A 21,963-nucleotide genomic window follows, 5' to 3' on the forward strand; every position below is an offset into this window, starting at 1 on the left:
GAAATGCGGTGGATCTAATATATCTTGATTTCAGTAAGGCGTTTGATACGGTACCGCATGAGGAATTACTGGTTAAATTGGAAAAGATGGGGATCGAAATGACAATCCAGAGGTGGATAAGGAGCTGGTTAAAGGGGAGATTGCAGAGGGTCGTATTGAAGGGTGATCTATCGGGTTGGAGGGGGGTTACCAGTGGAGTTCCTCAAGGTTCGGTTTTGGGTCCGATTTTATTCAATCTATTTATCGCTGACCTCGGAACCAAAAGTAGGAGTGGGCTGATAAAGTTTGCGGATGACAAAAAGTTGGGAGGTATTGACAATTCGGAAAAGGATCGGGATATCCTCCAGGGAGATTTGGATGACCTTGTAAACTGGAGTATTAGTAACAGTATGAAATACAATAGTGAGAAGTGTAAGGTTATGCATTTAGGGATGACTAACAAGAATTTTAGTTATAAGCTGGGGACGCACCAGTTGGAAGTAACGGAGGAGGAGAAGGACCTAGGAGTCCTGGTTGATTGTAGGATGACTATGAGTAGGCAATGTGATGTGGCCGCTAAAAAAGCTAATGCGGTCTTGGGATGCATTAGTCGAGGTATTTCTAGTAGAGATAAGGAGGTGCTAGTCCCGTTATATAAGGCGTTGGTGAGACCTCATTTGGAGTATTGTGTGCAGTTTTGGTCTCCCATGTTTAAGAAGGATGAATTCAAACTGGAACGGGTACAAAGAAGGGCCACTAGAATGATCCGAGGAATGGAAAGCCTGTCGTATGAAAGGAGATTTGAGGAGCTCGGTTTGTTTTCCTTAACCAAAAGAAGGATAAGAGGAGATATGATTGCACTCTTTAAATATATCAGAGGGATAAATACCAGGGAAGGAGAGGAATTATTTCAGCCCAGTGCTAATGTGGACACGAGGACAAACGGATATAAATTGTCAGTCAGGAAATTTAGGCTTGAAATTAGACGAAGGTTTCTAACCATCAGAGGAGTGCAATTCTGGAACAGCCTACCGAGGGAAACAGTGGGGGCGAAGGACCTCCATGACTTTAAGATTAAGCTAGATAAGTTTATGGAGGGGATGGTATGATAGGATAACGGGTTTAGTCAATAGGTCAATAACGTGCCACAATGGTAATTAGTACAAAGGGTCAATGATAGGATATTGTTAGCCTTTTTCCAGAGGGTCTGGCTGGAGAGTCTTGCCCGCATGCTCGGGGTTCAGCTGTATTTGGGGTCGGGAAGGAATTTTCCTCCAGGGTAGATTGGCAGTGGCCCTGGAGGTTTTTCTCCTTCTTCCTAAGCATGGGGCAGGGGTCGCTTGCTGGTGGATTATCTGCTACTAGAAGTCTTTAAATCATGATTTGGAGCATTCAACAGCAGAGTCAAGGGAGAGAATTATTTCAGGAGTGGGTGGATCGGCTTATGTGGTCTGCATCTTGCAGGAGGTCAGACTAGATGATCATAATGGTCCCTTCTGATCTTGAATTCTATGATTCTATGATTCTATAAATTCTGTGGTCCTTACTTTTCCCAAACTTCCAGAGACGTCAGTGGAAACGTCTTCCCAGATCCCTTGATGGCATAGCAACGCTTTGCAATGGTGTCTGCTGTATATGCCTGTTTTGCATTCAGAGTGATACAAGAAGACTGCAGAACCAAATTCATGTTGAAAACACAAAAGGAGCCTAGTGAAGCACTTGTTTCTGTTTGGAGTGAAGATCATATGCGTAAGAGACCTGGATTCTATTCTCAGCTCCTCCACTGACCTGTTGTGTGATGTGGGACACCTCACATCCCCTCTCTGTGCCTCAGTTACCCCTACACACTTTATCTCTTTAGACTGTCAGTTCTTTGGGACAAGGAGGGTCACTCTCTATCTGGATGTACCACACCTAGCACAATGAAGCCCTGATCTCAGTTGGAGCCTCTAGGTGCTACCACAATACAAATAATAACAATACTAGTCCCCATAAGAAGTAACCTCCTGCCACTCGCTTGCACATGGAAATGCCAGGAGTGTATAAACTACATTGACTACAGTTTACTATGTGCAGGTTTCAGTCAGAAAAGCAACTTAAAGTGAAATGTCAGAAATATAACTCAAAGAATAAACATCTCCCAAAAGACTTTCCAAGTTTTTTCCTTACAAAACCAAACCAAACAAAAAACTGATTTCAGGCCAGCCTCATGGTACAGAGAGAGCTTCAGGCTGCAGCTTAGAAGCACAGGGCCTGATTCCGCGAGACAAGGAGCACTCTCAGATGCCACAGACTCAAACAGGAGTCCCAGGGACTCCAAATCTTGCAGCACTGAACCCTATGGGTGCAGGAAATGATTCAGATTCTTGAACACCGGTTCAGTGAAGGTCGCAGAATAGTACAGAGGTAAAGTGCTTTTCCTCTGGAGGAAGGAAGGATCAGATGAATCACAATATAGTAAAACTCCTGCTGCTGGATGACTCATAATGCTATACTGGTGTCAGGGAATGCTAATTACCAGACCTCTGAACTAAGAATGTGTTTATGTTACCTAAAGAGAGAGAAAGTGAGTGTGATTGCCCCCCCCCCCCCACACGCAGGGAGAGAAAAGCAAGCTTTAAATCAGGCGGCGATGCCATATGCAGCTGAAATGCACCAGTAACAGCATGAATTTCACAGCTTACACCTTCAGGAAGATGCTCCTGAAAACACAGCACTAGATCTGCCACTGGTGTAAACAGACATTGCCCCACTGACTTCTGTGGAGCAGTACTGAATTAAATAAGTAATCTTGTATTTTACACTCTCTAGGAGGCATTTGCCCCAACCAAAAATAATAAATAAATCAGTATTCTAATCTAAAACCACAGCCCCTTGTTGATATCTGAAACACTCTTTTCAGACTACGTGAAGCACACGATGTAAGCAGTATATCATAAATATAATTCAGCAGGATTAAATATGACAATCGTATATCAAGGTTTTGTTATTGGAAGTGAAACCATTTGCTGCAGATAAAGGCCCAGCAGAATAAAAGCTTGATTACTGTGATGAATAATGCATATTGCCTATGGTACTAATTAACCTTGTACTCCAGTAAGAAATTATGGAACAATAAGGCCAATTTGAAAGTGTCCCGACACTTTTCCCAGTGGCATCTGGCAATCACACTGTGGAATATGGAAAAACTGAGTCTATTAAACAAGGAAGATTTGCTCAGTAACTCATACTTTTTTGTATATTTCTCACATGTTCTGTACAAATTGTTTGCTGTACATATATACAGGATAGAAAACTCATAAGCTATTAGACAAGCAAAACTGTCAGACCTGCTTTTCACATGCCCTCATGTGCACACCCAGGGACAGAGGCAGAGAAGATGCACATTTGACTCAATCCAGCCACATTTCTACAGAGTTCGGTATATGTGTCTGGAGTCAATCAAGTTAAGAGTTAAGCAAACGAGAAGCATGCCAATATTTGCTCAGGGGTCAGATTGTATCTTTCAAAAAGTGAACCTTTGCAGGAAACCTTCTTGCACCTTCCTCTGAAGCATCTGGCCACTGTCAAAGGAGATACTGGGTGAAGTGGACCTCTGCTTTGATCTGGTCTGTCCATGCCTAAGCATTTTTACGGTGTATCTACAGACTAAATCCAGCCCATTATGCTGTACGTAGGGGCGGCTCTAGGTATTTTGCTGCCCCAAGCACGGCAGGCAGGCTGCCTTCGGCGGCTTGCCTGCGGGAGGTACCCGGTCCCGCGGATTCGGCAGCATGCCTGCAGGAGGTCCGCCGAAGCCGCAGGACCAGTGGACCCTCCACAGGCATTCCGCTGAAGGCAACCTGCCTGCTGCCCTCGCGGTGCCTGGCAGAGCACCCTCTGTGGCTTGCCACCCCAGACATGCGCTTGGTGTGATGGTGCCTGGAGCCACCCCTGGCTATACAAGTAGATCCAACGTAGATCTTGGGTCTGTGTCCACTCACAACAGCAAAGGTGAGCCACTGGAGGAATGGGAGAAATTACATGAACCCACTGGGTACTGCCCTCAGCTGAGGGCGAGCCCTGGCTCTGCTGGGTATACCTATGGAGTGATTCCACTGGCTCTGTGTCCTCTGGGAGTGAAGGCCCCTTCCCCACAGCATCTCTCTCAGTCTCTGGGGCTATGGTCCGGCTTCCAGGATTTGGCTCAACATGCTATAGTGCTGTCCCTTATGCCATCGGCAGTGGCCACTAGATGAAGCACAAGCTGCTCTCAGGAACATCCTTTAAATGCAGCACCGAGCCTACCGCAGCCATTAGTACTTTACAAAGTATCCTCAAAGTATTGTATTGCTGTTGCTTTATTTTCAACTGTTTGTTGAATTCAGATCAGATGAGTGCTACAGAGCCGGATTCTGCCCTCAGAGATGGCATGTCTAGGAGCCATGCAGCTTCAATGGGAGTCACATACACGTCTGGGGGCAGAATTTGTCCTTTAGTTTAAAAAACAAAATCTTTCAACAGTGACAAAGAGACTGTCTGGGAGCCTTTCTCCTGCCTCCGCTGACATCATTTTCCTTTTACACTGAACTGACTGGCAGAATGTTTGCAACTGGCTGATCAAAACAACTGTATGAAACCCTGGGACAAAATATGTGAACTTAAGTGCCCAACTTTCCACTGTAGTATTCTCAGTTCTTTCTGGGTTTTGTACAACATTTATCTCATGACTAATCTATCAAATGTACATGGATAAACTCATTAAAAAAACCACACTAGTACCAAACTAAAAAGCAAAATAAACCCAATTTTAAAAATATAAATCCAATACAAATGGATTGACTACCAAATTTTCAAAGCAGCCTCCCACCTGACTTGCACACCCAAAGACCATCTCTTCTAAGAACATGAGAATGGAAATGCTGCATCAAACCAATGGTCCATCTAGCCCAGTATCCTCCTTCCAACAGTGGCCACTGACAGATACTTCAGAGGGAATGAACAGAACAGGGCAATTATCCAGTGATCCATGACCTATCATCCAGTCCCAGCTTCTGGCAGTCAGAGGTTTGGAGACACCCAGAGCATGGAGTTGCATCCCTGACCATCCTGGCTAATAGCCATTGATGGACTTATTCTCCAGGAATGTATCTAGTTCTTTTTTGAACCCTGTTGTGCAGGTTGACTGTGCACCATGTGAAGAAGTACTTTCTTATGTTTGTGGTCTATTAATTTCACTGGGTGACTGCTGGTTCTTGTGTTAACACTTACTTATTCACTTTCTCCACAACATTCATGAATTTATAGACCTCTATCATATCCTCCCTTAATCATCTCTTTTCTAAACTGAATGTCCCAGTCCTTTTTAATCTCTCCTCATCTGGAAGATTTTCCATGCCCTTAATCGTTGTTATGCCCATCTCTGTACTGTTTTCCAATTCTAATATATTTTTTTGATACAGGTGACCACAACTGCACTCAGTATTCAGAGTGTGGGCGATCATGGATTTATATGGTGGCATTATGATATTTACTGACTTATTATCTATCCCTTTCCTCATGATTCCTAACATACTGTTAGTTTTTTTGACTGCTGCTGCACACTGAGTGGATGTTTTCAGAGAACTCTCCACAATGACTCCAAGATCTTTCTTGAGTGGTAACAACTAATTTAGACCCCATCATTTTATATATATAGTTGGGATTATATTTTCCAGTGTGCACTTCTCAACACTGAATTTCTTCTGCAATTTTGTTGCCCAGTCACCCAGTTTTGTGAGATCCCTTTGAAACTCTTCGCAGTCTGCTTTGGACTAATCCATCAGCATCAATTCTGTATCATCTGCAAACTTTGCCACCTCATTATTTACTCCTTTTATCAGATCATTTATGACTATCTTGAACAGCACTCTTCGCAGTGCAGATCCTTGGGGGACCCTGCTATTTACCTCTCTCACTGTGAAAACTGTCCATTTTTTCCAACCCTTTGTTTCCTTTATTTTAACCAGTTACTGGTCCCTGAGAGGACCCTCCCTCTTATCCCATGACAGCTGAATTTGCATAAGATCCTTTGTGAGGCTCTCTGAAAAGGCTTTCTCAAAGTCCAAATACCCTATATCCATTGGATCACCCTTCTCCACATGCTTGTTGACCCCCTCAAAACATTAATAGATTGGTGAAGCATGATTTCAACTTACAAAAGCTGTGTTGAATCTTCCCCAACATATTGTATTCATCTGTGTCTCTGATAATTCTGTCCTTTACTATAGTTCCAACCAATTTGCCTGGTATTTAAGTCAGGCTTACCAGCGTGTAATTGCCAGGATCGCCTCTGGACCCTTTTTTGAAAAATTGGCATTACCTAGCTATCCTCCAGTCATCTGGTATGGAAGCTGATTTAAGTGATAGGATACACACCACAGTTAGCAGTTCTGCAATTTCATATTTGAGTTCCTTCATAACTCTTGGGTGAATGCCATCTGGTCCTGATAACTTATTGCTGTTTAATTTAAGACTTTGTGCCCAAACCTCCTCTACTGGCACCTCAATCTGGGACAGTTCCTCAGATTTGTCACCTAAAAAGAATGGGGTTCAGGTGTGGGAATCTCCCACACATCCTCTGCAGTGAAGACCGCTGCAAAGAATTTATTTAGGTTCTCTGCAATGGCCTTATCTTCCTTGAGTGCTTCTTTTACATCTTGATTGTCCAGTGGCCCCACTGATTGTTTGACAGGCTTGCAGTTTCTGACCTACTTAAAATATTGCTTTCAGGTTTTGTGTGTTTTGCTAGTTGCTCTTCAAATTCTTTTTTGGTCTGCCTAATTATACTTTTACACTTGACTTGTGCTCCTTTCTACTTTCTTCCTCCTGCAGTTATATGTCTAGTTATGCATAATGGCTAATTACAAGCACGAGTGCCTATTTGTACATGTAAACATGCATTTAGGCACAAAAGAAATATGAGATTCTGAGCAAGCAAACACACATGGGATAATATTGATGGTCCAAATTTAGGAGGCTTCTTTAAAAGGGATAGCTCAGTGGCTTGAGCATTGGCCTGCTAAACCCAGGGTTGTGAGTTCAATCCTTGAGGAGGCCACTTAGGGATCTGGGGCAAAAATTGATCCTGCTAGTGAAGGCAGGGGGCTGGACTCAATGACCTTTCAAGGTCCCTTCCAGCTCTAGGAGATTGGTATATCTCCAATTATTACCTTTATTACCTAAAAACTCAGCCCTTTGCCCAGTGCCCACCTTCACAGAAATAGAAAGACCAACAAGAAGCATGGCCAGTTTTGTGGGTCTGCTCCATAGTGGAGGGGCAGGTTGGAAGCCCCCGTGCAAGAGATCCATGTTGTGGAGCTATGTTACGCAGGGATTCTGTCCTTACCACTATGGAGGTGGATTCTGGGGATGAGGCCAGTAGATCTGCAGCTATTCCAATCGCTCCCAACAAACATGTGTGTGTGCAAGAGAAAAGCAGATGCCAAGGGGGAGAGGGGAAGAGAGTAAACAGCTGCTCCACAGCCTAGGGAAGGACTCACGCCCCTTCAGAGCACTCCTACATCCAAGTCCACTTACTCTGGATATGCACAGGGTCCAGGATTTGCACCTGTATTTAGTCTTAAGAGCAGTGTGAAGAAATACCTCTCATACCACATCTGTGGAGCAGAATGAAGAACTACATGTGGCCTACATGAGATTTAGCGTGCATATATAGAAGAGTGTGATCCAGGGATCTCTTGGTGACAACTGGCAGAGGGCACAGGGAGTGCATAGGGTTTTTCAGGGATCCCCTGTGTCAGATGCATGAATTATAGTTCACCAAAGGGGGCAGGTGAGATCTCTAACTAGAACCAGTAGTCCACTGGTCATCACCATCACTGTGAAATGTGTGTATGGCTAATATTGAAGGACATATGTGTCTATACTGAAAATTACATTCTTAAGGTCTTGAAACCAGGACACGAGGAGATGATATACCCCCTGCCTCCAAGGAACATTGCTGAGGTAACAGACGCCAATCTCTCTGTCTCGTCATATGGATATGGTGTAGTGTGTGCCTCACAATGCAATATGTGCAGAAGCAGCGCCAGGGTTTTTGCCGCCCTAGGCGGCAGCGCTCCTCCTCTGAGCATTCGGTGGCGGGGGGTCCTTCCGCTCCGCATCTTTGGGGCACTTCAGTGGTGGGTCCTTCACTCGCTCCGGGACCTGCCGCCAAATTTCCGCCGAAGACTCAGAGCGGAAGGACCCCCTGCCGCCGAATTTCTGCCAAGTGTGGCAAAAAGCTACCCCACAAATCCTGCTGCCCTAGGCGACTGCCTAGGGTCACCTAGTGGAAGCGCCGGCCCTGAATATGTGCTATTTGCATACTGAGCCAAGGGTTAATCAAGAAAGTGCAAAATCTACAAGAGAAGGATATACAGAGCAGGGAGGTGCCTTGTCCATGAAAAAGAACAATGGATTGATCTGATCTATCAAAGGATGCAGACAGACTGGGATCATTCACTGAAGAGCCAAGCAGACAACGTGTTTGTCTCACGAATGAAGCTGGTCCAAGCCAGCCTGTCTGTAAAGGACTTTGGGTGAGTATTGCTCTACCCGACATGAGAGCAATTAATTAAGTCTAGGCTCTAGAACAGGGGTCAGCAACCTTTCAGAAGCGGTGTGCTGAGTCTTCATTTATTCACTCTAATGTAAGGTTTCGCGTGCCAGTAATACATTTTAACGTTTTTAGAAGATCTCTTTCTATAAGTCTATAATATATAACTAAACTATTGTTGTATGTAAAGAAAATAAGGTTTTAAAAATGTTTAAGAAGCTTCATTTAAAATTAAATTAAAATGCAGAGCCCCCCGGACCGGTGGCCAGGACCCAGGCAGTGTGAGTGCCACTGAAAATCAGCTCACGTGCTGCCTTCGCCACACATGCCATAGGTTGCCTACGCCTGCTCTAGAATTTATTTATGTGCAGCCATTTGTTTCCAATATTTCCACTTGCCTTTACCAAGAGTCTCCCTCTACTTTGTTATACCGGTTTTCACTCTAAACATATCTCGGTGCTGGGTGCTAAGCGGAGGTGCTCCTGGTGTGCTGGGTATATTACTTCCTTGGAAGCCCCCAATCTGTGAACACTGTGAGAGACCAATGGAACAAGGGCCGGATGCTCCAGGGGGACTTTGGAGAGGTCAGGGGTTGGGGTGTGCCTATCGCCGCATGCATCTGAGGTACACACTCCCCGTGTTAATCCTGCGGGGCTGTATGTGGGCAGGCACCAATGGGCAAGTCTCTTTTTTCTCGGGTGCGATCAAAATTCTCCTTCCTGGCCTAAATTCCTTTTTCACATGAATGACCGATTAAGGCTCTCAAGCATAAGCTTGCCTGTGCGCCTGGTGGTGATTGATGGTGGGCGGGGGGGCCACACTGCCCTGACCTGAGATCTGTCCGTTGGTATTACCACTGTCTAAACTCCCTGCTGCCAGCTTTGTCAGGGGAAGCTACTGCTGTCACAATACAAGCGCAAGCCCTAGCAGCTGTGACACGTCATTTGTCTGGGCAGCAGAGTATGCCTGGAAAGCCGACCGCCCAGCTTTGGTGGAAGTGTGTAAAACAATCAAGCCCAGTTAAGCAAACCAGTTTTGACATATTAAATCATGCTTGAACTGTGAGGGCACAAAAGAATGTAAAAACTCTTCTAAAAAGTCTTACAGAAATAAATAAATAATAAAGGCCAGCAGAGAAATGGCACGGATGCTCAGATCAAAATAAAATAGAATGGGCTGTGGGGGAAAAGTAAAATTGTAACAATTTCCATAGAATTCAAGGAGACGTCTATTGTCCAAAAATCGCCTCGTGCTGCATTAAAAACACATTTACCAGACTTTCATATACCTTTGTACAACCATGAGACCTGGAATATACATCAGGGTACACTGGAAATTAATCTGATTTCACTTTTGTCATGGTCACTGATGAGTTTCCTGGTAACTTTTACACAGGCTTGCTGCTCAGAATGGTTGTGTTTATTTGTTATCTATCCAGTGCAGACAGCATGCTCTGCGACGTGCAAACATATGCAGAGATACAGTATCACAGTATTCAAGGACCTCACAATTAATAATCACAGTCCCACCCATCCTTCAGTTGCATGCATCACCTTGAATTCCCCCCACCCCACCCCACCGGATGGATTTCTTATAGTAATTAATGTGAGGCATTGATTCTGATTTCCACTAATGTAACAAAGGCCTCTGCCCATGCTCTAGGCTCCTTGGCATCCCTTTAACAAACACAGATCATTGATTTGGCACAGCGCTCCTGTTATCTGGAAGTCCATAGTCATGCCTCTAATGCGATCTGGGCAGTCGGCTATCTGCAAAGCCACTCAGAGCTGGGAAGCTGCGACCCGCAGGGTACTTTCACCGAATGCCAAATTGTCACATCCCCCTCCCTGTCCTAGGGAGCAGCTTTTCCATTCACTCTGCAGTAATTAAAACACTTCCCTTCCAGATGGCTTTGGAACATGATAGCGATCTCCATTACTGCTTGTGACTAGGGTGACCAGACAGCAAGTGTGAAAAATTGGGACGGGGGTAATAGGACTCTATATAAGAAAAAGACCCCAAAATCGGGACTGTCCCTATAAAATCGGGACATCTGGTCACCGTACTTGCAAATGGATGACAGACCATTCCAGCCCCATGTAATACATCTAATATATCATTAGTGGACTGCATTATCGCAAAGGGACCCTAGGACCACATGGCAGGCATGCCCTTCACTCAGTGAACAGTAACCTTGACTCACAAGTACAATAAGCACATCATTGCCTTCCTATGGACACCCATTTCACGCAGTCTGTATCAGTCATTTACTACCTGTGCACAGATATAACCTATATAGTAGAAAGCAAGAGAGGTGGAGGAATCTCCTTCCTTAGAGGTTTTTAAGGTCAGGCTTGACAAAGCCCTGGCTGGGATGATTTAGTTGGGGTTGGTCCTGCTTTGAGCAGGGGGTTGGACTAGATGACCTCCTGTGGTCCCTTCCAACCCTGAGATTCTATGATTCTATGATTCATTTAGGATCTATATTTGCATATATACACTAACCACCTGACTCTCTGTTACCCTCAGGCCTCTTTCTATCGCTCCGGCAGTGCAGATGCCTTTATACTGCCAGAGTGCTATAAACGGGCTTTCGTGTAAATGAGACAGTCTCGGAATATGCACATCTAGGGTAAGATTTTCAAAAATAGGAGCCTGATTTCAGGCATGTAAATGGCTCGATTTTCAGAAGTGCCGAGCTCCCAACAGCTCCCATTGACATCAGCGGGCGCTACTGGGTGTTTGGCACATCTGGAAGATCAAGTTTAGACCTAAGGATATGTCTACACAGCCGATGTTACAGCGCTGCCGTTAGGGGAGTAGCTGGTGCACTGTCTACTCTGTCGCTTTACAGAGCTGAAACTCACATCACTCGGGGTGGGGGGGGAAGGGGGTTCACCCCCCCGAGCGAGGAAAGTTGCAGTGCTGTAAGTGGCAGCGTAGACAAGCCCTATGTAAAGATTTAAGAACCCAGCTTTAGGCTCCTATTTTTAGAAAATCTTCTGCTTCCGTCACACTTTGCTTGACTATACCCTTAAGCACACATTATGCAGTTTAAAAAAAAAACCTATTAAAATACTGGAACAGTTAAACTTTCAAAAGCTAGAAAATTCTCCAATATGGTTAACTGCAGTCCAAGTTTCAGCACTGAAGGGATTTTACTTTCTTAGGCACTTATGAAAATGCCCTCTATTGCAGTCACACGTGGTACACAGAGTATATGTGACTTGATTTATGTTAACTAGCAAGATTTTTTTCACAGTCTGTATTAACTGTTTCTCAAGTTACATTGAAATGTCACTAATCTAAAATGCCAACAGGCTATTAAATAACTCAAAGATCATTCTCAACCAAGGCCCACAGTTAGCACCTATTCAACATACATCTCATCTTTGCTTTGACTTTATCAGCCCTTTATTTTCTCCCATATCACCTGGTCTAGAAATCTGCCTGCTAACAGCTCTGATATATGACCTGTAATTCTATTGTGCCTGCTTCTCTATTTATACAATTATTTGGTCTAATAAAAGATATTACTTCACCCACCTTGTCCCTCTATTGTCTTCTCATCTGTACTTCATCGTACTTTCTTCCTGCTAGATGTGGCCTCCTCACATCCTAACCCCTTTTTTCCCTGAATAAACATCTATAGAGGCAGGCTCGGGGTGGGGGGGATTGGAAAGGGGAAGTAGCTCGTGGATCTGGCCGGTTGCATCAGTTTCCGTTTTTAGGTCCATTTTAGGTATATGTTTTGTGTTTGCATAGCACCTCAGCCATGAGGTCCTGGCCCAGGACTGGGGCTCAGAGGCGTTGCTGCAATACAAGTGAAAAAATACTAATAAATCAGGGGAATGCCATTTCTTGTGTTGAATTTTCACATTTGAAATGGTCGGCATGTCTTGAGGTATGATGTTTAGAATTTGTGGCGACTATTTTTGTTAATTACAGGGAGCCAAAGAAACGTGGTCTGGGCCCAAGTTTATAAGGGAATTGTGTTTAAATTTTCCAGTGCCCAAGTTAGTAAAGATGCTTCTAAAAACTTACACAGAAAATTTCAATTGTCCTCTGAAGAGCTACTGTGATAAAGTCAGAGACTAAATTCAGTCGTCAACATGTGAAATAAGTGCCACTCTCAATGAAACCTTAGCTCTGAGCTGTCTATCATTACTCCATGTTTATGTAGCGATAACTTCTCTGATGATCAAAAAGGCCAAAACTCTAGTGAAGTCACTGGAATTATGCCTGTTTACATCAGAGGACAATTTGCCCCATTATGTGCTGAGAGTGTCTATATTACAAGTTCATCCTATAAAACAGTGTCACTTGTTTAAGGCAGTATTTGTGCAATGAAACAAAATAAAATGCGAGCTGCAAAATTCTACACTTAGGGCAAAATCCTGCCTCCAATGAAGTCGATGGTGTCACGGGCGATGGAACTGCTCCCTATGAATCCAGTCAGGACTCTGGTGAAGTCTCCTCTCTGTGAGCAGACTGTCTTCAGGGCAAGAAGCTCACATGGCTTCATTTGCCTGCGTCTGACCTCGGAGCATTCAGCATCCTCTGCCCCTCCATGCGCTTCCCACAGCGAGTCCACCCAGGCAGAGTCCCGGGGAAGCCACAGGGTCCTGCACCCCCACTTTGCAGTCAGACGTGACTCTCAGCCAGCCAGTAAAACAGAGGTTTATTAGATGACAGGAACATGATCTAAAACGGAGCTTGTAGGCACAGAGAACACGACCCCTCAGCCGGGTCCATTTTGGGGGGCAGTGAGCCAGACACCCACGTCCGCACTCACTCCATGTCTCCACCCTGCTCCCAACTGAAAAACTCTCCAGCTCCTCCTCCTCTGGGCTTTGTCCCTTCCCTGGGCCAGGAGGTCACCTGATCTCTTTGTTCTCCAACACCTTCAGCTGGCACCTTTGTAGAAGAGGGGCCCAGATCATTAGTTGCCAGGAGACAGAGTGTCAGCCATTTTCTGTCCAGCCAGCATCACATCTGCCCTCTAGGGCTCTGCAACAATCACACCCCCTTCTCCCACCACCTAGATACTTAAGAACTGCATAGGGGAAACTGAGGCACCCACACAGTATTCAGAAAAAACATTATGAATATTCCCACTTCGTCACAGATGCAAAACTCCGATTGACATCAACAGAGCCAGAATTCCAGCACCAATGTGTGCCCAATGCATGTTAAAATGGCCAAGATATAAAGCCCTGCAAAGAGGAAGTTTTATAGTCGAAATGTCAACACGTCATTAACTACTGCTAAGCACTACTATAATAAGACGCACAAAACTGAAAACCTGCTTCATGAGGAACACAACATACAATAGTACCCCTGATTTTAATACCTGATGTAAAGTTTGTGGAGTCAGATTGTTCTTGAAAACTGTAACTGAAAAAGCAGCTGAAAAGTCAAGGAAGACCACAGCCATATGAACTGGGAGGCACCATGACTGACATCGCCTCTCCCTATGCCATAATACGCTCTAAAGAATTTTGCTTTGCTACAAGGAGGCCTTCATTCAAGTCTTCTCGAAGATCTGTATTCTACTAAAACTAAGCAGTTTTTCTGGGAACAAACATATACACATAACCTGGAATCTGCCCCAATTTGAGGATTGTAAATTGTCTTTTGGTTTATAAGTAAATATGACATTTGCACTTCAAACTTGCAGAGCAAATTTTGATCCTTCATTTCACCTATTGTAATCTTATTGTTTACAATATAATCCAAGGGATAACAACAAGGTGGGGGCAGGGGGCTAATTGTCCTACCGGGAGGTGGTTGCATAGTAAATCAGATTGCATGGAACAATAAGGTTAAATCCGACAAAATAATGGTTCCAAATCTCCTCTACTAGGGTGTGCTGCTACAGAATGAGAAAGAGATCTTCAAAGTCATTAGGAGTCATTACCATACTAATGTATTACATAGTATTACCACATACTATGTGGTATAGTGTGTATACTCCAATCACGTTTCCTATAACTAAGCCCTATTCATGGCAGAATAAAACAAAGAATAAAGCAATATTTAATCAATCCTGCTGTGATACGAGTTTGATTTCAGGAAAACACTCAACTGCTTTTTACTGAATATATCAACCCCAGAACACACAAACTCTACAGAACAAACCATTCCCACTTCAGCGATAATCGCCACTTTGCTGAAAAGCGAGAGTCATGTCATTTTCTTCATGTTTAAAAAAACTAAAACACACAACACAGCCAAAAGCTCAGCTACTTTGATGTTGGTTGGTAGTGTGCCTAATTAAAATTAACTAGGCTCTTCAGCTCATAATTATATGAACACCTAATATGCTGCACTCCCAGCCAATTTTGTTTTAATCACAAAAATGCTCCAGAAGTATGAATGATAAGCACAGAAATCCCTGTAGTCTTGGCACTATATTTCTGAATTCAGTATTTTCCATGTACTGTGTATTTCCATCACTGTTTTTCCTTGCTATGCAATCACCTCCCAGTAGAACAATTAAAACAGGTTGGTTTTTTTAAAATCCACTGGACTTTGCTTGCTATCCATTATACCTCTAGGGGGAAATCTTGCTTGCCTTTCTCACGTGAGTTGTCCCAAATGGGAATACTCCCATATTCTTCAGTGTTTTTAGCTTTGACAATGATCCACCGTTTAAACTTTAAAGCCAGAATGTAGCAGCTCTTATATGTGTGGTGCAAGAGAGGGAAAATGCTTTTCCCTTAGAATATCAGGGTTGGAAGGGAGCTCAGGAGGTATCTAAGTCCAACCCCCTGCTCAAAGCAAGACCAACCCCCAGACAGATTTCTGCCTCAGAACCTTAAATGGCCCCCTCAAGGATTGAACTCACAACCCTGGGTATAGCAGGCCAATGCCCAAACCACTGAGCTATCCCTCTCTTCCCCTTCTATACCCACTCCTGCACTGGAAGTGGTGAGACCTCCTGCACATTGCAGGCCACAGAACCTCACCAACCCGCTCCTGTAATAGACCCCTAACCTCTGCCTGAGTGACCGAGATCCTCAAAACATGATTTAAAGACTTTAATTTAATTTAATGATTTAAAGAATCTACCTTTTACACTAGTTTAAACCAGCAGGTGACCCTGCCCCATGCTACAGAGGAAGGCAAAACGCCCAGGGTCTCTGCCAATCTGATCTGGGGCAAAATTCCCACTGATTTTAATGGGGCCTGGATTTTACCCAGAATATCCTGTTTCCACACACTGAGCTCAACATGGGTGGCCTACACCCAAAGACAACCTAGCTGTAGAGGGTCATGCTCATTAGCAATCCAGCTTCAGCCGTAATGGGAAGTGCGCACACTGAACACACACGCCTCTACATGCGTGCTGTCTGCCTCAGCCTTCCCCAGGCACTGCGCCCTCTGATACCACTGCAGCCATGCCGCTTTGCACCAATTCCCTTCCAACACAGCTGCAAAGCCACAGTCTCTGGCTAAATCTCTTTCCACTACTTGATAAGCAAGCAAGGCACGGAGAAGTCATTTCAAACAGCTCCTCAATTGCAGCACTGTCTGCTGAAGATTAGTAACTTTGCTTTGCCTCTGAGTAAACCAGCAACAAAATCACCTGGGAGTTGATTCAGCAGGTAAACTTTTGAACTATAGGAACTTGGATACCTTTGTCAATGACTTTTAATTAAATCCAAAGCAGAAATTTGTCAACATGGATTTTTTTTTTTTTGCTGAGGACTTTGTTTCTGACTAAGAATCCACTTCTTTCTTGGCAATAACTAGCAGGAATTTCAACAGAAATAATGAACAGTAAGCAAAGAAAAAAGTTTGGATGAAAAATACTTCTTCAGCAAGTTGACTTAGAAACAATGAAATAATAATTGGGTTAGATCATATTTCAAGAAAATAAAGCTGTTTAAACATTCCTAGTTGTAAAAAAAATAAACTACAAAATATTTCTTCAGTTGGCAATTCTTTTCGAAAGCACACACATTGTCCCCCAGTCATTTCCAAAGAAGTTCTTCTCTTGTAAAGACTGGCATTAAAATAAGATTTGGCTTAAATTTTCTTCCATTATTTTGCAGGATCCTGTATAATTACAGTGCATTCCTGTTTCAAGTTGGCTAAAATTGGCTTCCTACTTTTACCACTGCCTCATGCCACCTAGAGCTGGAAACTGGAAAAGAGGTCATTGTGTTCCTCTGAATTCATTATTGTTCCCTGGTGTAGTTCAGTTTCTAATTCATTTCACTTCTTTAATTCTCAAATATTTGTGACTCTACTCTGAAAACTGATTATAAGAAAATGGCATTGCAGGGCTTGTGTTCACTGCATTCCAATCATTTCCATTCTGGTTACTCAGGGTTTACTGGTAAAAAATATGTCTTTTCTACCTAGCAGCCTTGCAAATTTAACATGGGATCTGAAAGTCAAGCTGGGTTTTCTCTCCATCATGTGTACCAGAAAAAAAGGTTCTGTAGACCAGATTAAAGCCTAGATTTTCAAATGTATTTAGGTGCTCAACCCTCAGTGGTAGATCACCTAAATACCTTTGAGGATTTGGGACCATGTCCTCAATTACAGTTGCATAACCCCATTGTTGCCAGTAGGATAACACAGGTTTAACTGGCAGGCTGCATAACTGGAAATTGGTAGACAATTCTACTGACAGCACAGAAGGAAGACAGGAAAGAAGCTCCCTCCCTTTTAGCTGTGTTGGTTCTGCAGTGTTTAATGCAGTAAAAAGTAGCAAAACCATATTGCTTGTTTCTAAAATGGAACGATAAAGCTGAATACATGCAGGGAACAGATCTGCTGAACCAGAAGGTGCCCTTTTTACATAATCACTTTTCAAGGAATATCAGCTCCTTATGTAACTCCCCAATAGGGAGCCCAGATGTGTGCAGTAAATATATCCAAAATTGCAGTCACAGTAAAAAATACAGATATTCAGATGCAGGAAGCAGATAAGAAAAAAAAAAAGATTAGAAAGTGTCATTTGGGCCAGATCCTAAGATTGTGTAAATCATCAAAGCTCCATTGATTTCAGTGGAGCTACCATCAATTTATAGCAGCTTAGTATCTGGCCCTTTGCCAACTGAAATGCACTCCCTGATGCGGTCTGCACAAGAGTGGCTAAATATCACCAACCAAAACTGAAACTTGGTACGACAGACAAGTGAATATTGTCAGAGATGCTTTTAAGAACCCATTGAACCAGGGCTAACATAACCGAGCCAAAAATAACAGGATACTGTGCCCAATCAATACTGTGGAAAGCAGTGTACCTACATGGGGAGTGCTACCTTTCATTTTTATTATTAGTATGTGCAGGAATTTATTCATGTGAATAATAATAAGCCTTGTGCACAGGATTTTTCACTAGCATTTTCCCACATGGTGACAGTTTATCACAGGTTATCTCATGACAGCTGATGATAAAGTGGCTGAGTTGCAGAAAGAGGTATAAAATACAAGAAGTTTTGTTTGTTAGATAAATACCATTTGACTGCCCATGTTAACTGAAATAATAACTGAATTATATAACGAGATTAAGCCATGTCAGATGTGTCGCCTGAATGTCCCAAGTGATACAAATTGCTCGGCTGCTGCTGTCGGTGCCTCCTTCATAAAGCACCCTGATGACAAGATGATGAATTGAAGATGATATTGCCAATTCATGATTTTTAGACAGAAGGGATTTCAATTGTTCCCTCATGTTTGTGAGGGTGAGTGACATTTGCATCATCGCTAACACAAGAATGGAGTCTGCTATGGGCCAGACAAGATGTTATGACTCAGTGAACGTTATCTTTGGAGGGGAAATGCCAATAAACAAATTCAGGTTCTTCTGTGGTAGAAACACACCAGGGTATTGTCCCAGTGCAGAGTATAGCTGCAAAATAATCTGTATTATGTAGCTCAAGCCTAAATTAAAGCTCAGGCCCAGATCCTCTGAGATATTTAGGCACCAAACTCCCTTTGGGTTCAACAGGAGTTGGGCACCTACATAACTGTGAGGATCTGGGCCCCAGGATCCCAAATGCCTCTGACTTGCAAGGGAATTAAGAACTTAGCACTACACCCAAGAGTTGACAGCTTAATTATACCAGTATAGTTAAAGCAGTGCCACCTCCTTACTGCGACACAGTTACACTGGCATAAAAGTGTTCATTCTGGCATAGCTATTCTCCCACGGGAAGGGGCCCCATCATACAGATACTGTTCTACTGCACCCACACAAGAGGTTAACCTGGTCTACAGCCCCTCTGTGGCCCTGGCCAGCTTTCCAAGGCCAGTGACGAGATTTCAGTTTATTTAAAGTCGGTGGCTGTTAGTCTGGATAATCTTCATGGCTGCTGCTGACGAGAGCAGCCCAGAAAGAGCCAATAAAGGCAAAGCAGAACAGAGCAGCGGCTCTGGCAGCCAATGGAGCAGTGAGTGCTGGAGGGGAGGGGAATTGACGGCTCAGTAACCAGCAGAAGTGCCCAACTGCTCTGGGTTACCATCACGTGATGCCCAGTCAGTGCTGGGGCCATTTATGTTCAGCAGGCCGGCAGGTTCTTGCCAGTATGTCTGGCTACATTCCCTTGCCTGCAGCAATCAAGATTTCCTCCATTTTGGCTGGTGCTGCTTGGTTCCTCCTGTGCCAAATGTCCAGAAGGGAGAAAACAAACCTTTAAACATTTTATCATCCGAAAATGCCAAAGTTCAAAATATAGAAACATTTTATCATCCGAAAATGCCAACGTTCTATATATATATAATGAGCCAGATTCCGATCCCCTCGTTCACACTGAATAGCACGTTACGCCACAAGTACCGCCACTGGGCAGATTCTCAACGCTCTGGAAGTGGAAAGAGCCTTTAACGAGGAGTAAATTACAGCCTCTTTCCACGGCTCTGGTGAATGAGAACCAGGTCCATTGACTTCGGTGAGACTATCTATGGCATATGGTACTGTACAGCGTGAAGGAGCGTACCCGAACATGGCCCAAGATGTGTGTCATGCAAAACCAGAGCACCGGTTTCCCTTGCAAATTCTTACCTTGACAGGTGCTGTTCTTCTCCTCGTACCCTGCCTTACACATGCACTTTCCAATGGGCACCAGCCATTCCCCTTCGGCACTGCAGTGCATCTTTGGAGGCTCATCGGTCACAGAGTGGTTCACACACGAGCCAGACACTTCCAGCAGCTGGGAGGAATCTGCCCCAGTGATGGTATCGGGAAAGAGGGCCAGGTTACGGATAATGGAAGGGCACTTTTTGTAATACACTCGCACGGACACCAGGGCGATGCAGGCACCCACATCCTGGAAAGCCAAGTAAAATCCCTTTTTGGTCAGAGGCCCAACATCTCTGACCTCAGTGTTCAGCTTCATGACTCGGTCTCCAAGGTCGAGCTCTGTGAAGCTCTCATCCGCGGCAATGGTGTCGATCTTGATGTACTGGTTTTCTTTGATGTTCCTCCCGTCTTCGTCGTCTGATTCAAAGTAATACACATTGAAAGTCTCTTTGCAAGTCCCGAGTCCTCCTGGAAGACTGTTACAGTCCCTCAGAGTGAACTTGAGTTCAATGAAGATCCGGGAGGCTCCTTCATTGGAGATCCAGCTAGTCAGAAGCCAGTTGTTCTGATTCTGTTCCATTACTTTGCACACTTGATATGTGTGTATTGGAGCATAATTTTCATCCACCTCACCAATTTCTTCCCACTGTGCAAAAAGAGAGAGGATTACTTAAAAAAACAAACAAAAAAAAGCAAGCAAGCCACAAATCCCTAAAAATCTTAACTTTCTTGCAAGAGAGCTGTACTGCTGGAAGAAATGAGAATGTTAAAATGACAGAGACTTCCATACCCGAGGCCTGACCCAATGCCCCACAAAGCCAGAGGAAAGATTCCTACTGAACATAAAGGCCACTGAGGGCATGGCTACACTTGCAGATGTAGAGTGTTTTGAGTTAAACCAGCCTTCGTAGAGCGCACTGGGGAAAGTACTGCAGTCTGTCCACACTGACAGCTACAAGCGCACTGGCGTGGCCACATTTGCAGCACCTACAGTGGCCAGAGAAAGCAGTGCATTGTGGTAGCTATCCCAGCATGCAAGTGGCTGCAGTGTGGTTTTCAAATCGGGGTGGGATGGGGTGGAGTGTGACAGGGAGTGTGTTGTGTGTATGTGGGAGGAGAGAGAGTAGGTTTTGGGGGGGCTGAGAGCATGTCAGCATGCTGTCTTTTAAGTTCAGACAGCAGCAGATCCCCCATCACCCCCCATCTCTCTCTCTTTTACACACAGCATTCCACAGTCATGGTTTGCTTTGATATCCACTTTCCTGCAGCGATTCCAAAACAATAACAAGAGTGGCCACTTGATTTCAGGGGATTATAGGATGTTTCCGGAGGCCGATCAGAGCGCAGTAATGCAACACCCCGTTCACACTGTTGCCCAGGCGTTTCTCTCGACGCTCACCAAGCGTGATGCTTCTCGCCAGGGTGGATTTTCAGGAGCACTCTAGCCATGGAGTCAGAGCACTCTAAGTGACTTGCCAGTGTGGACGGTTGGTGAGTTAGGGTGACTGGGGCTGCTTTAATGTGCTCTAACTCACAAGTGTAGCCAAGCCCTGAGTAAGGCCTTCCGTTTGGAAACATGTGAGATCTGGTCAAAAATTCTTTTTTTACTGTTGCTTTTGTTAAGTATTGGTTTGTTAAGCAACTAAGAGAGTTGCAGTATTTAAGGCAAGACTATGGCTTGCTCTATGCATCCAGGCAGTGGAGTGAAGGTGTATAAGGGTCCCCCATTTATTCACTGCATGATCCCATAGCATCACTGACCAGCGCACAGGAAGAATAGCAGATTCCTCAGGGCCACTCTTCCCCTCCATACAGGTAGGCAGGGAATGGGCAGAGAGGGGCATGGAATATGGGGGGCTTTGGCAAGTCAGAGCAAAGAGAGAAGGAATCTGCTATCAATATAAATCCATAGCAGATTACTTCCCCTAGAGCAAAACGGGATGAATTGTGACCGCTGGACTACTCCAGGGATTGTGCACTACACATTGCTTCTTATGCAGGGCACCGGGTATAGTCACAATCAAGCCATTAATGAGGATTGTCTAGCAACGTTTCTGATTTCAAATTATTTTTAAATATACCACTTTGCAGGAATGTTAGTCAACTGCACAGCTGCAAGCAGCACAGAGATAGCACCTAGAATAACACTCTGCAACGCTGAAATCTGCTTTCCGCTAGCATCCAAGTTCTCTCTGCTTTTCACAACTGAAGTGTCACATTTAAAGACCCAATCAACCCACTAAGTGATACAGTGTTGCAGACGGGAGCCTTCGAAGAGCTAGCGATGTTTTCAGTGTTGCTCATTTCTCCTACTTTTGATCTGTTCACCTGGAAGGATCTAATTCCTAAGATCTCTTTCATCTAC

At 44.2% G+C, this 21,963-nt stretch overlaps 1 protein-coding gene across 6 annotated transcripts in view; it reads right to left on the bottom strand.

Annotated features, from left to right (window-relative positions):
• Window positions 1–21,963, bottom strand: part of EPHA5 (EPH receptor A5) — a 334,695-nt gene that overhangs the window by 249,336 nt on the left and 63,396 nt on the right. For all 6 annotated transcript variants that reach the window (XM_039540351.1, XM_039540355.1, XM_039540353.1 and 3 more), the window contains one exon: window positions 19,581–20,244. In XM_039540351.1, coding sequence (XP_039396285.1) covers window positions 19,581–20,244 — 664 coding nt within the window. The remainder of the gene's footprint in view (window positions 1–19,580; window positions 20,245–21,963) is intronic.

Source organism: Mauremys reevesii, linkage group 5, assembly GCF_016161935.1.
Source record: "Mauremys reevesii isolate NIE-2019 linkage group 5, ASM1616193v1, whole genome shotgun sequence".
Lineage (NCBI taxonomy): Eukaryota > Metazoa > Chordata > Testudines > Geoemydidae > Mauremys > Mauremys reevesii.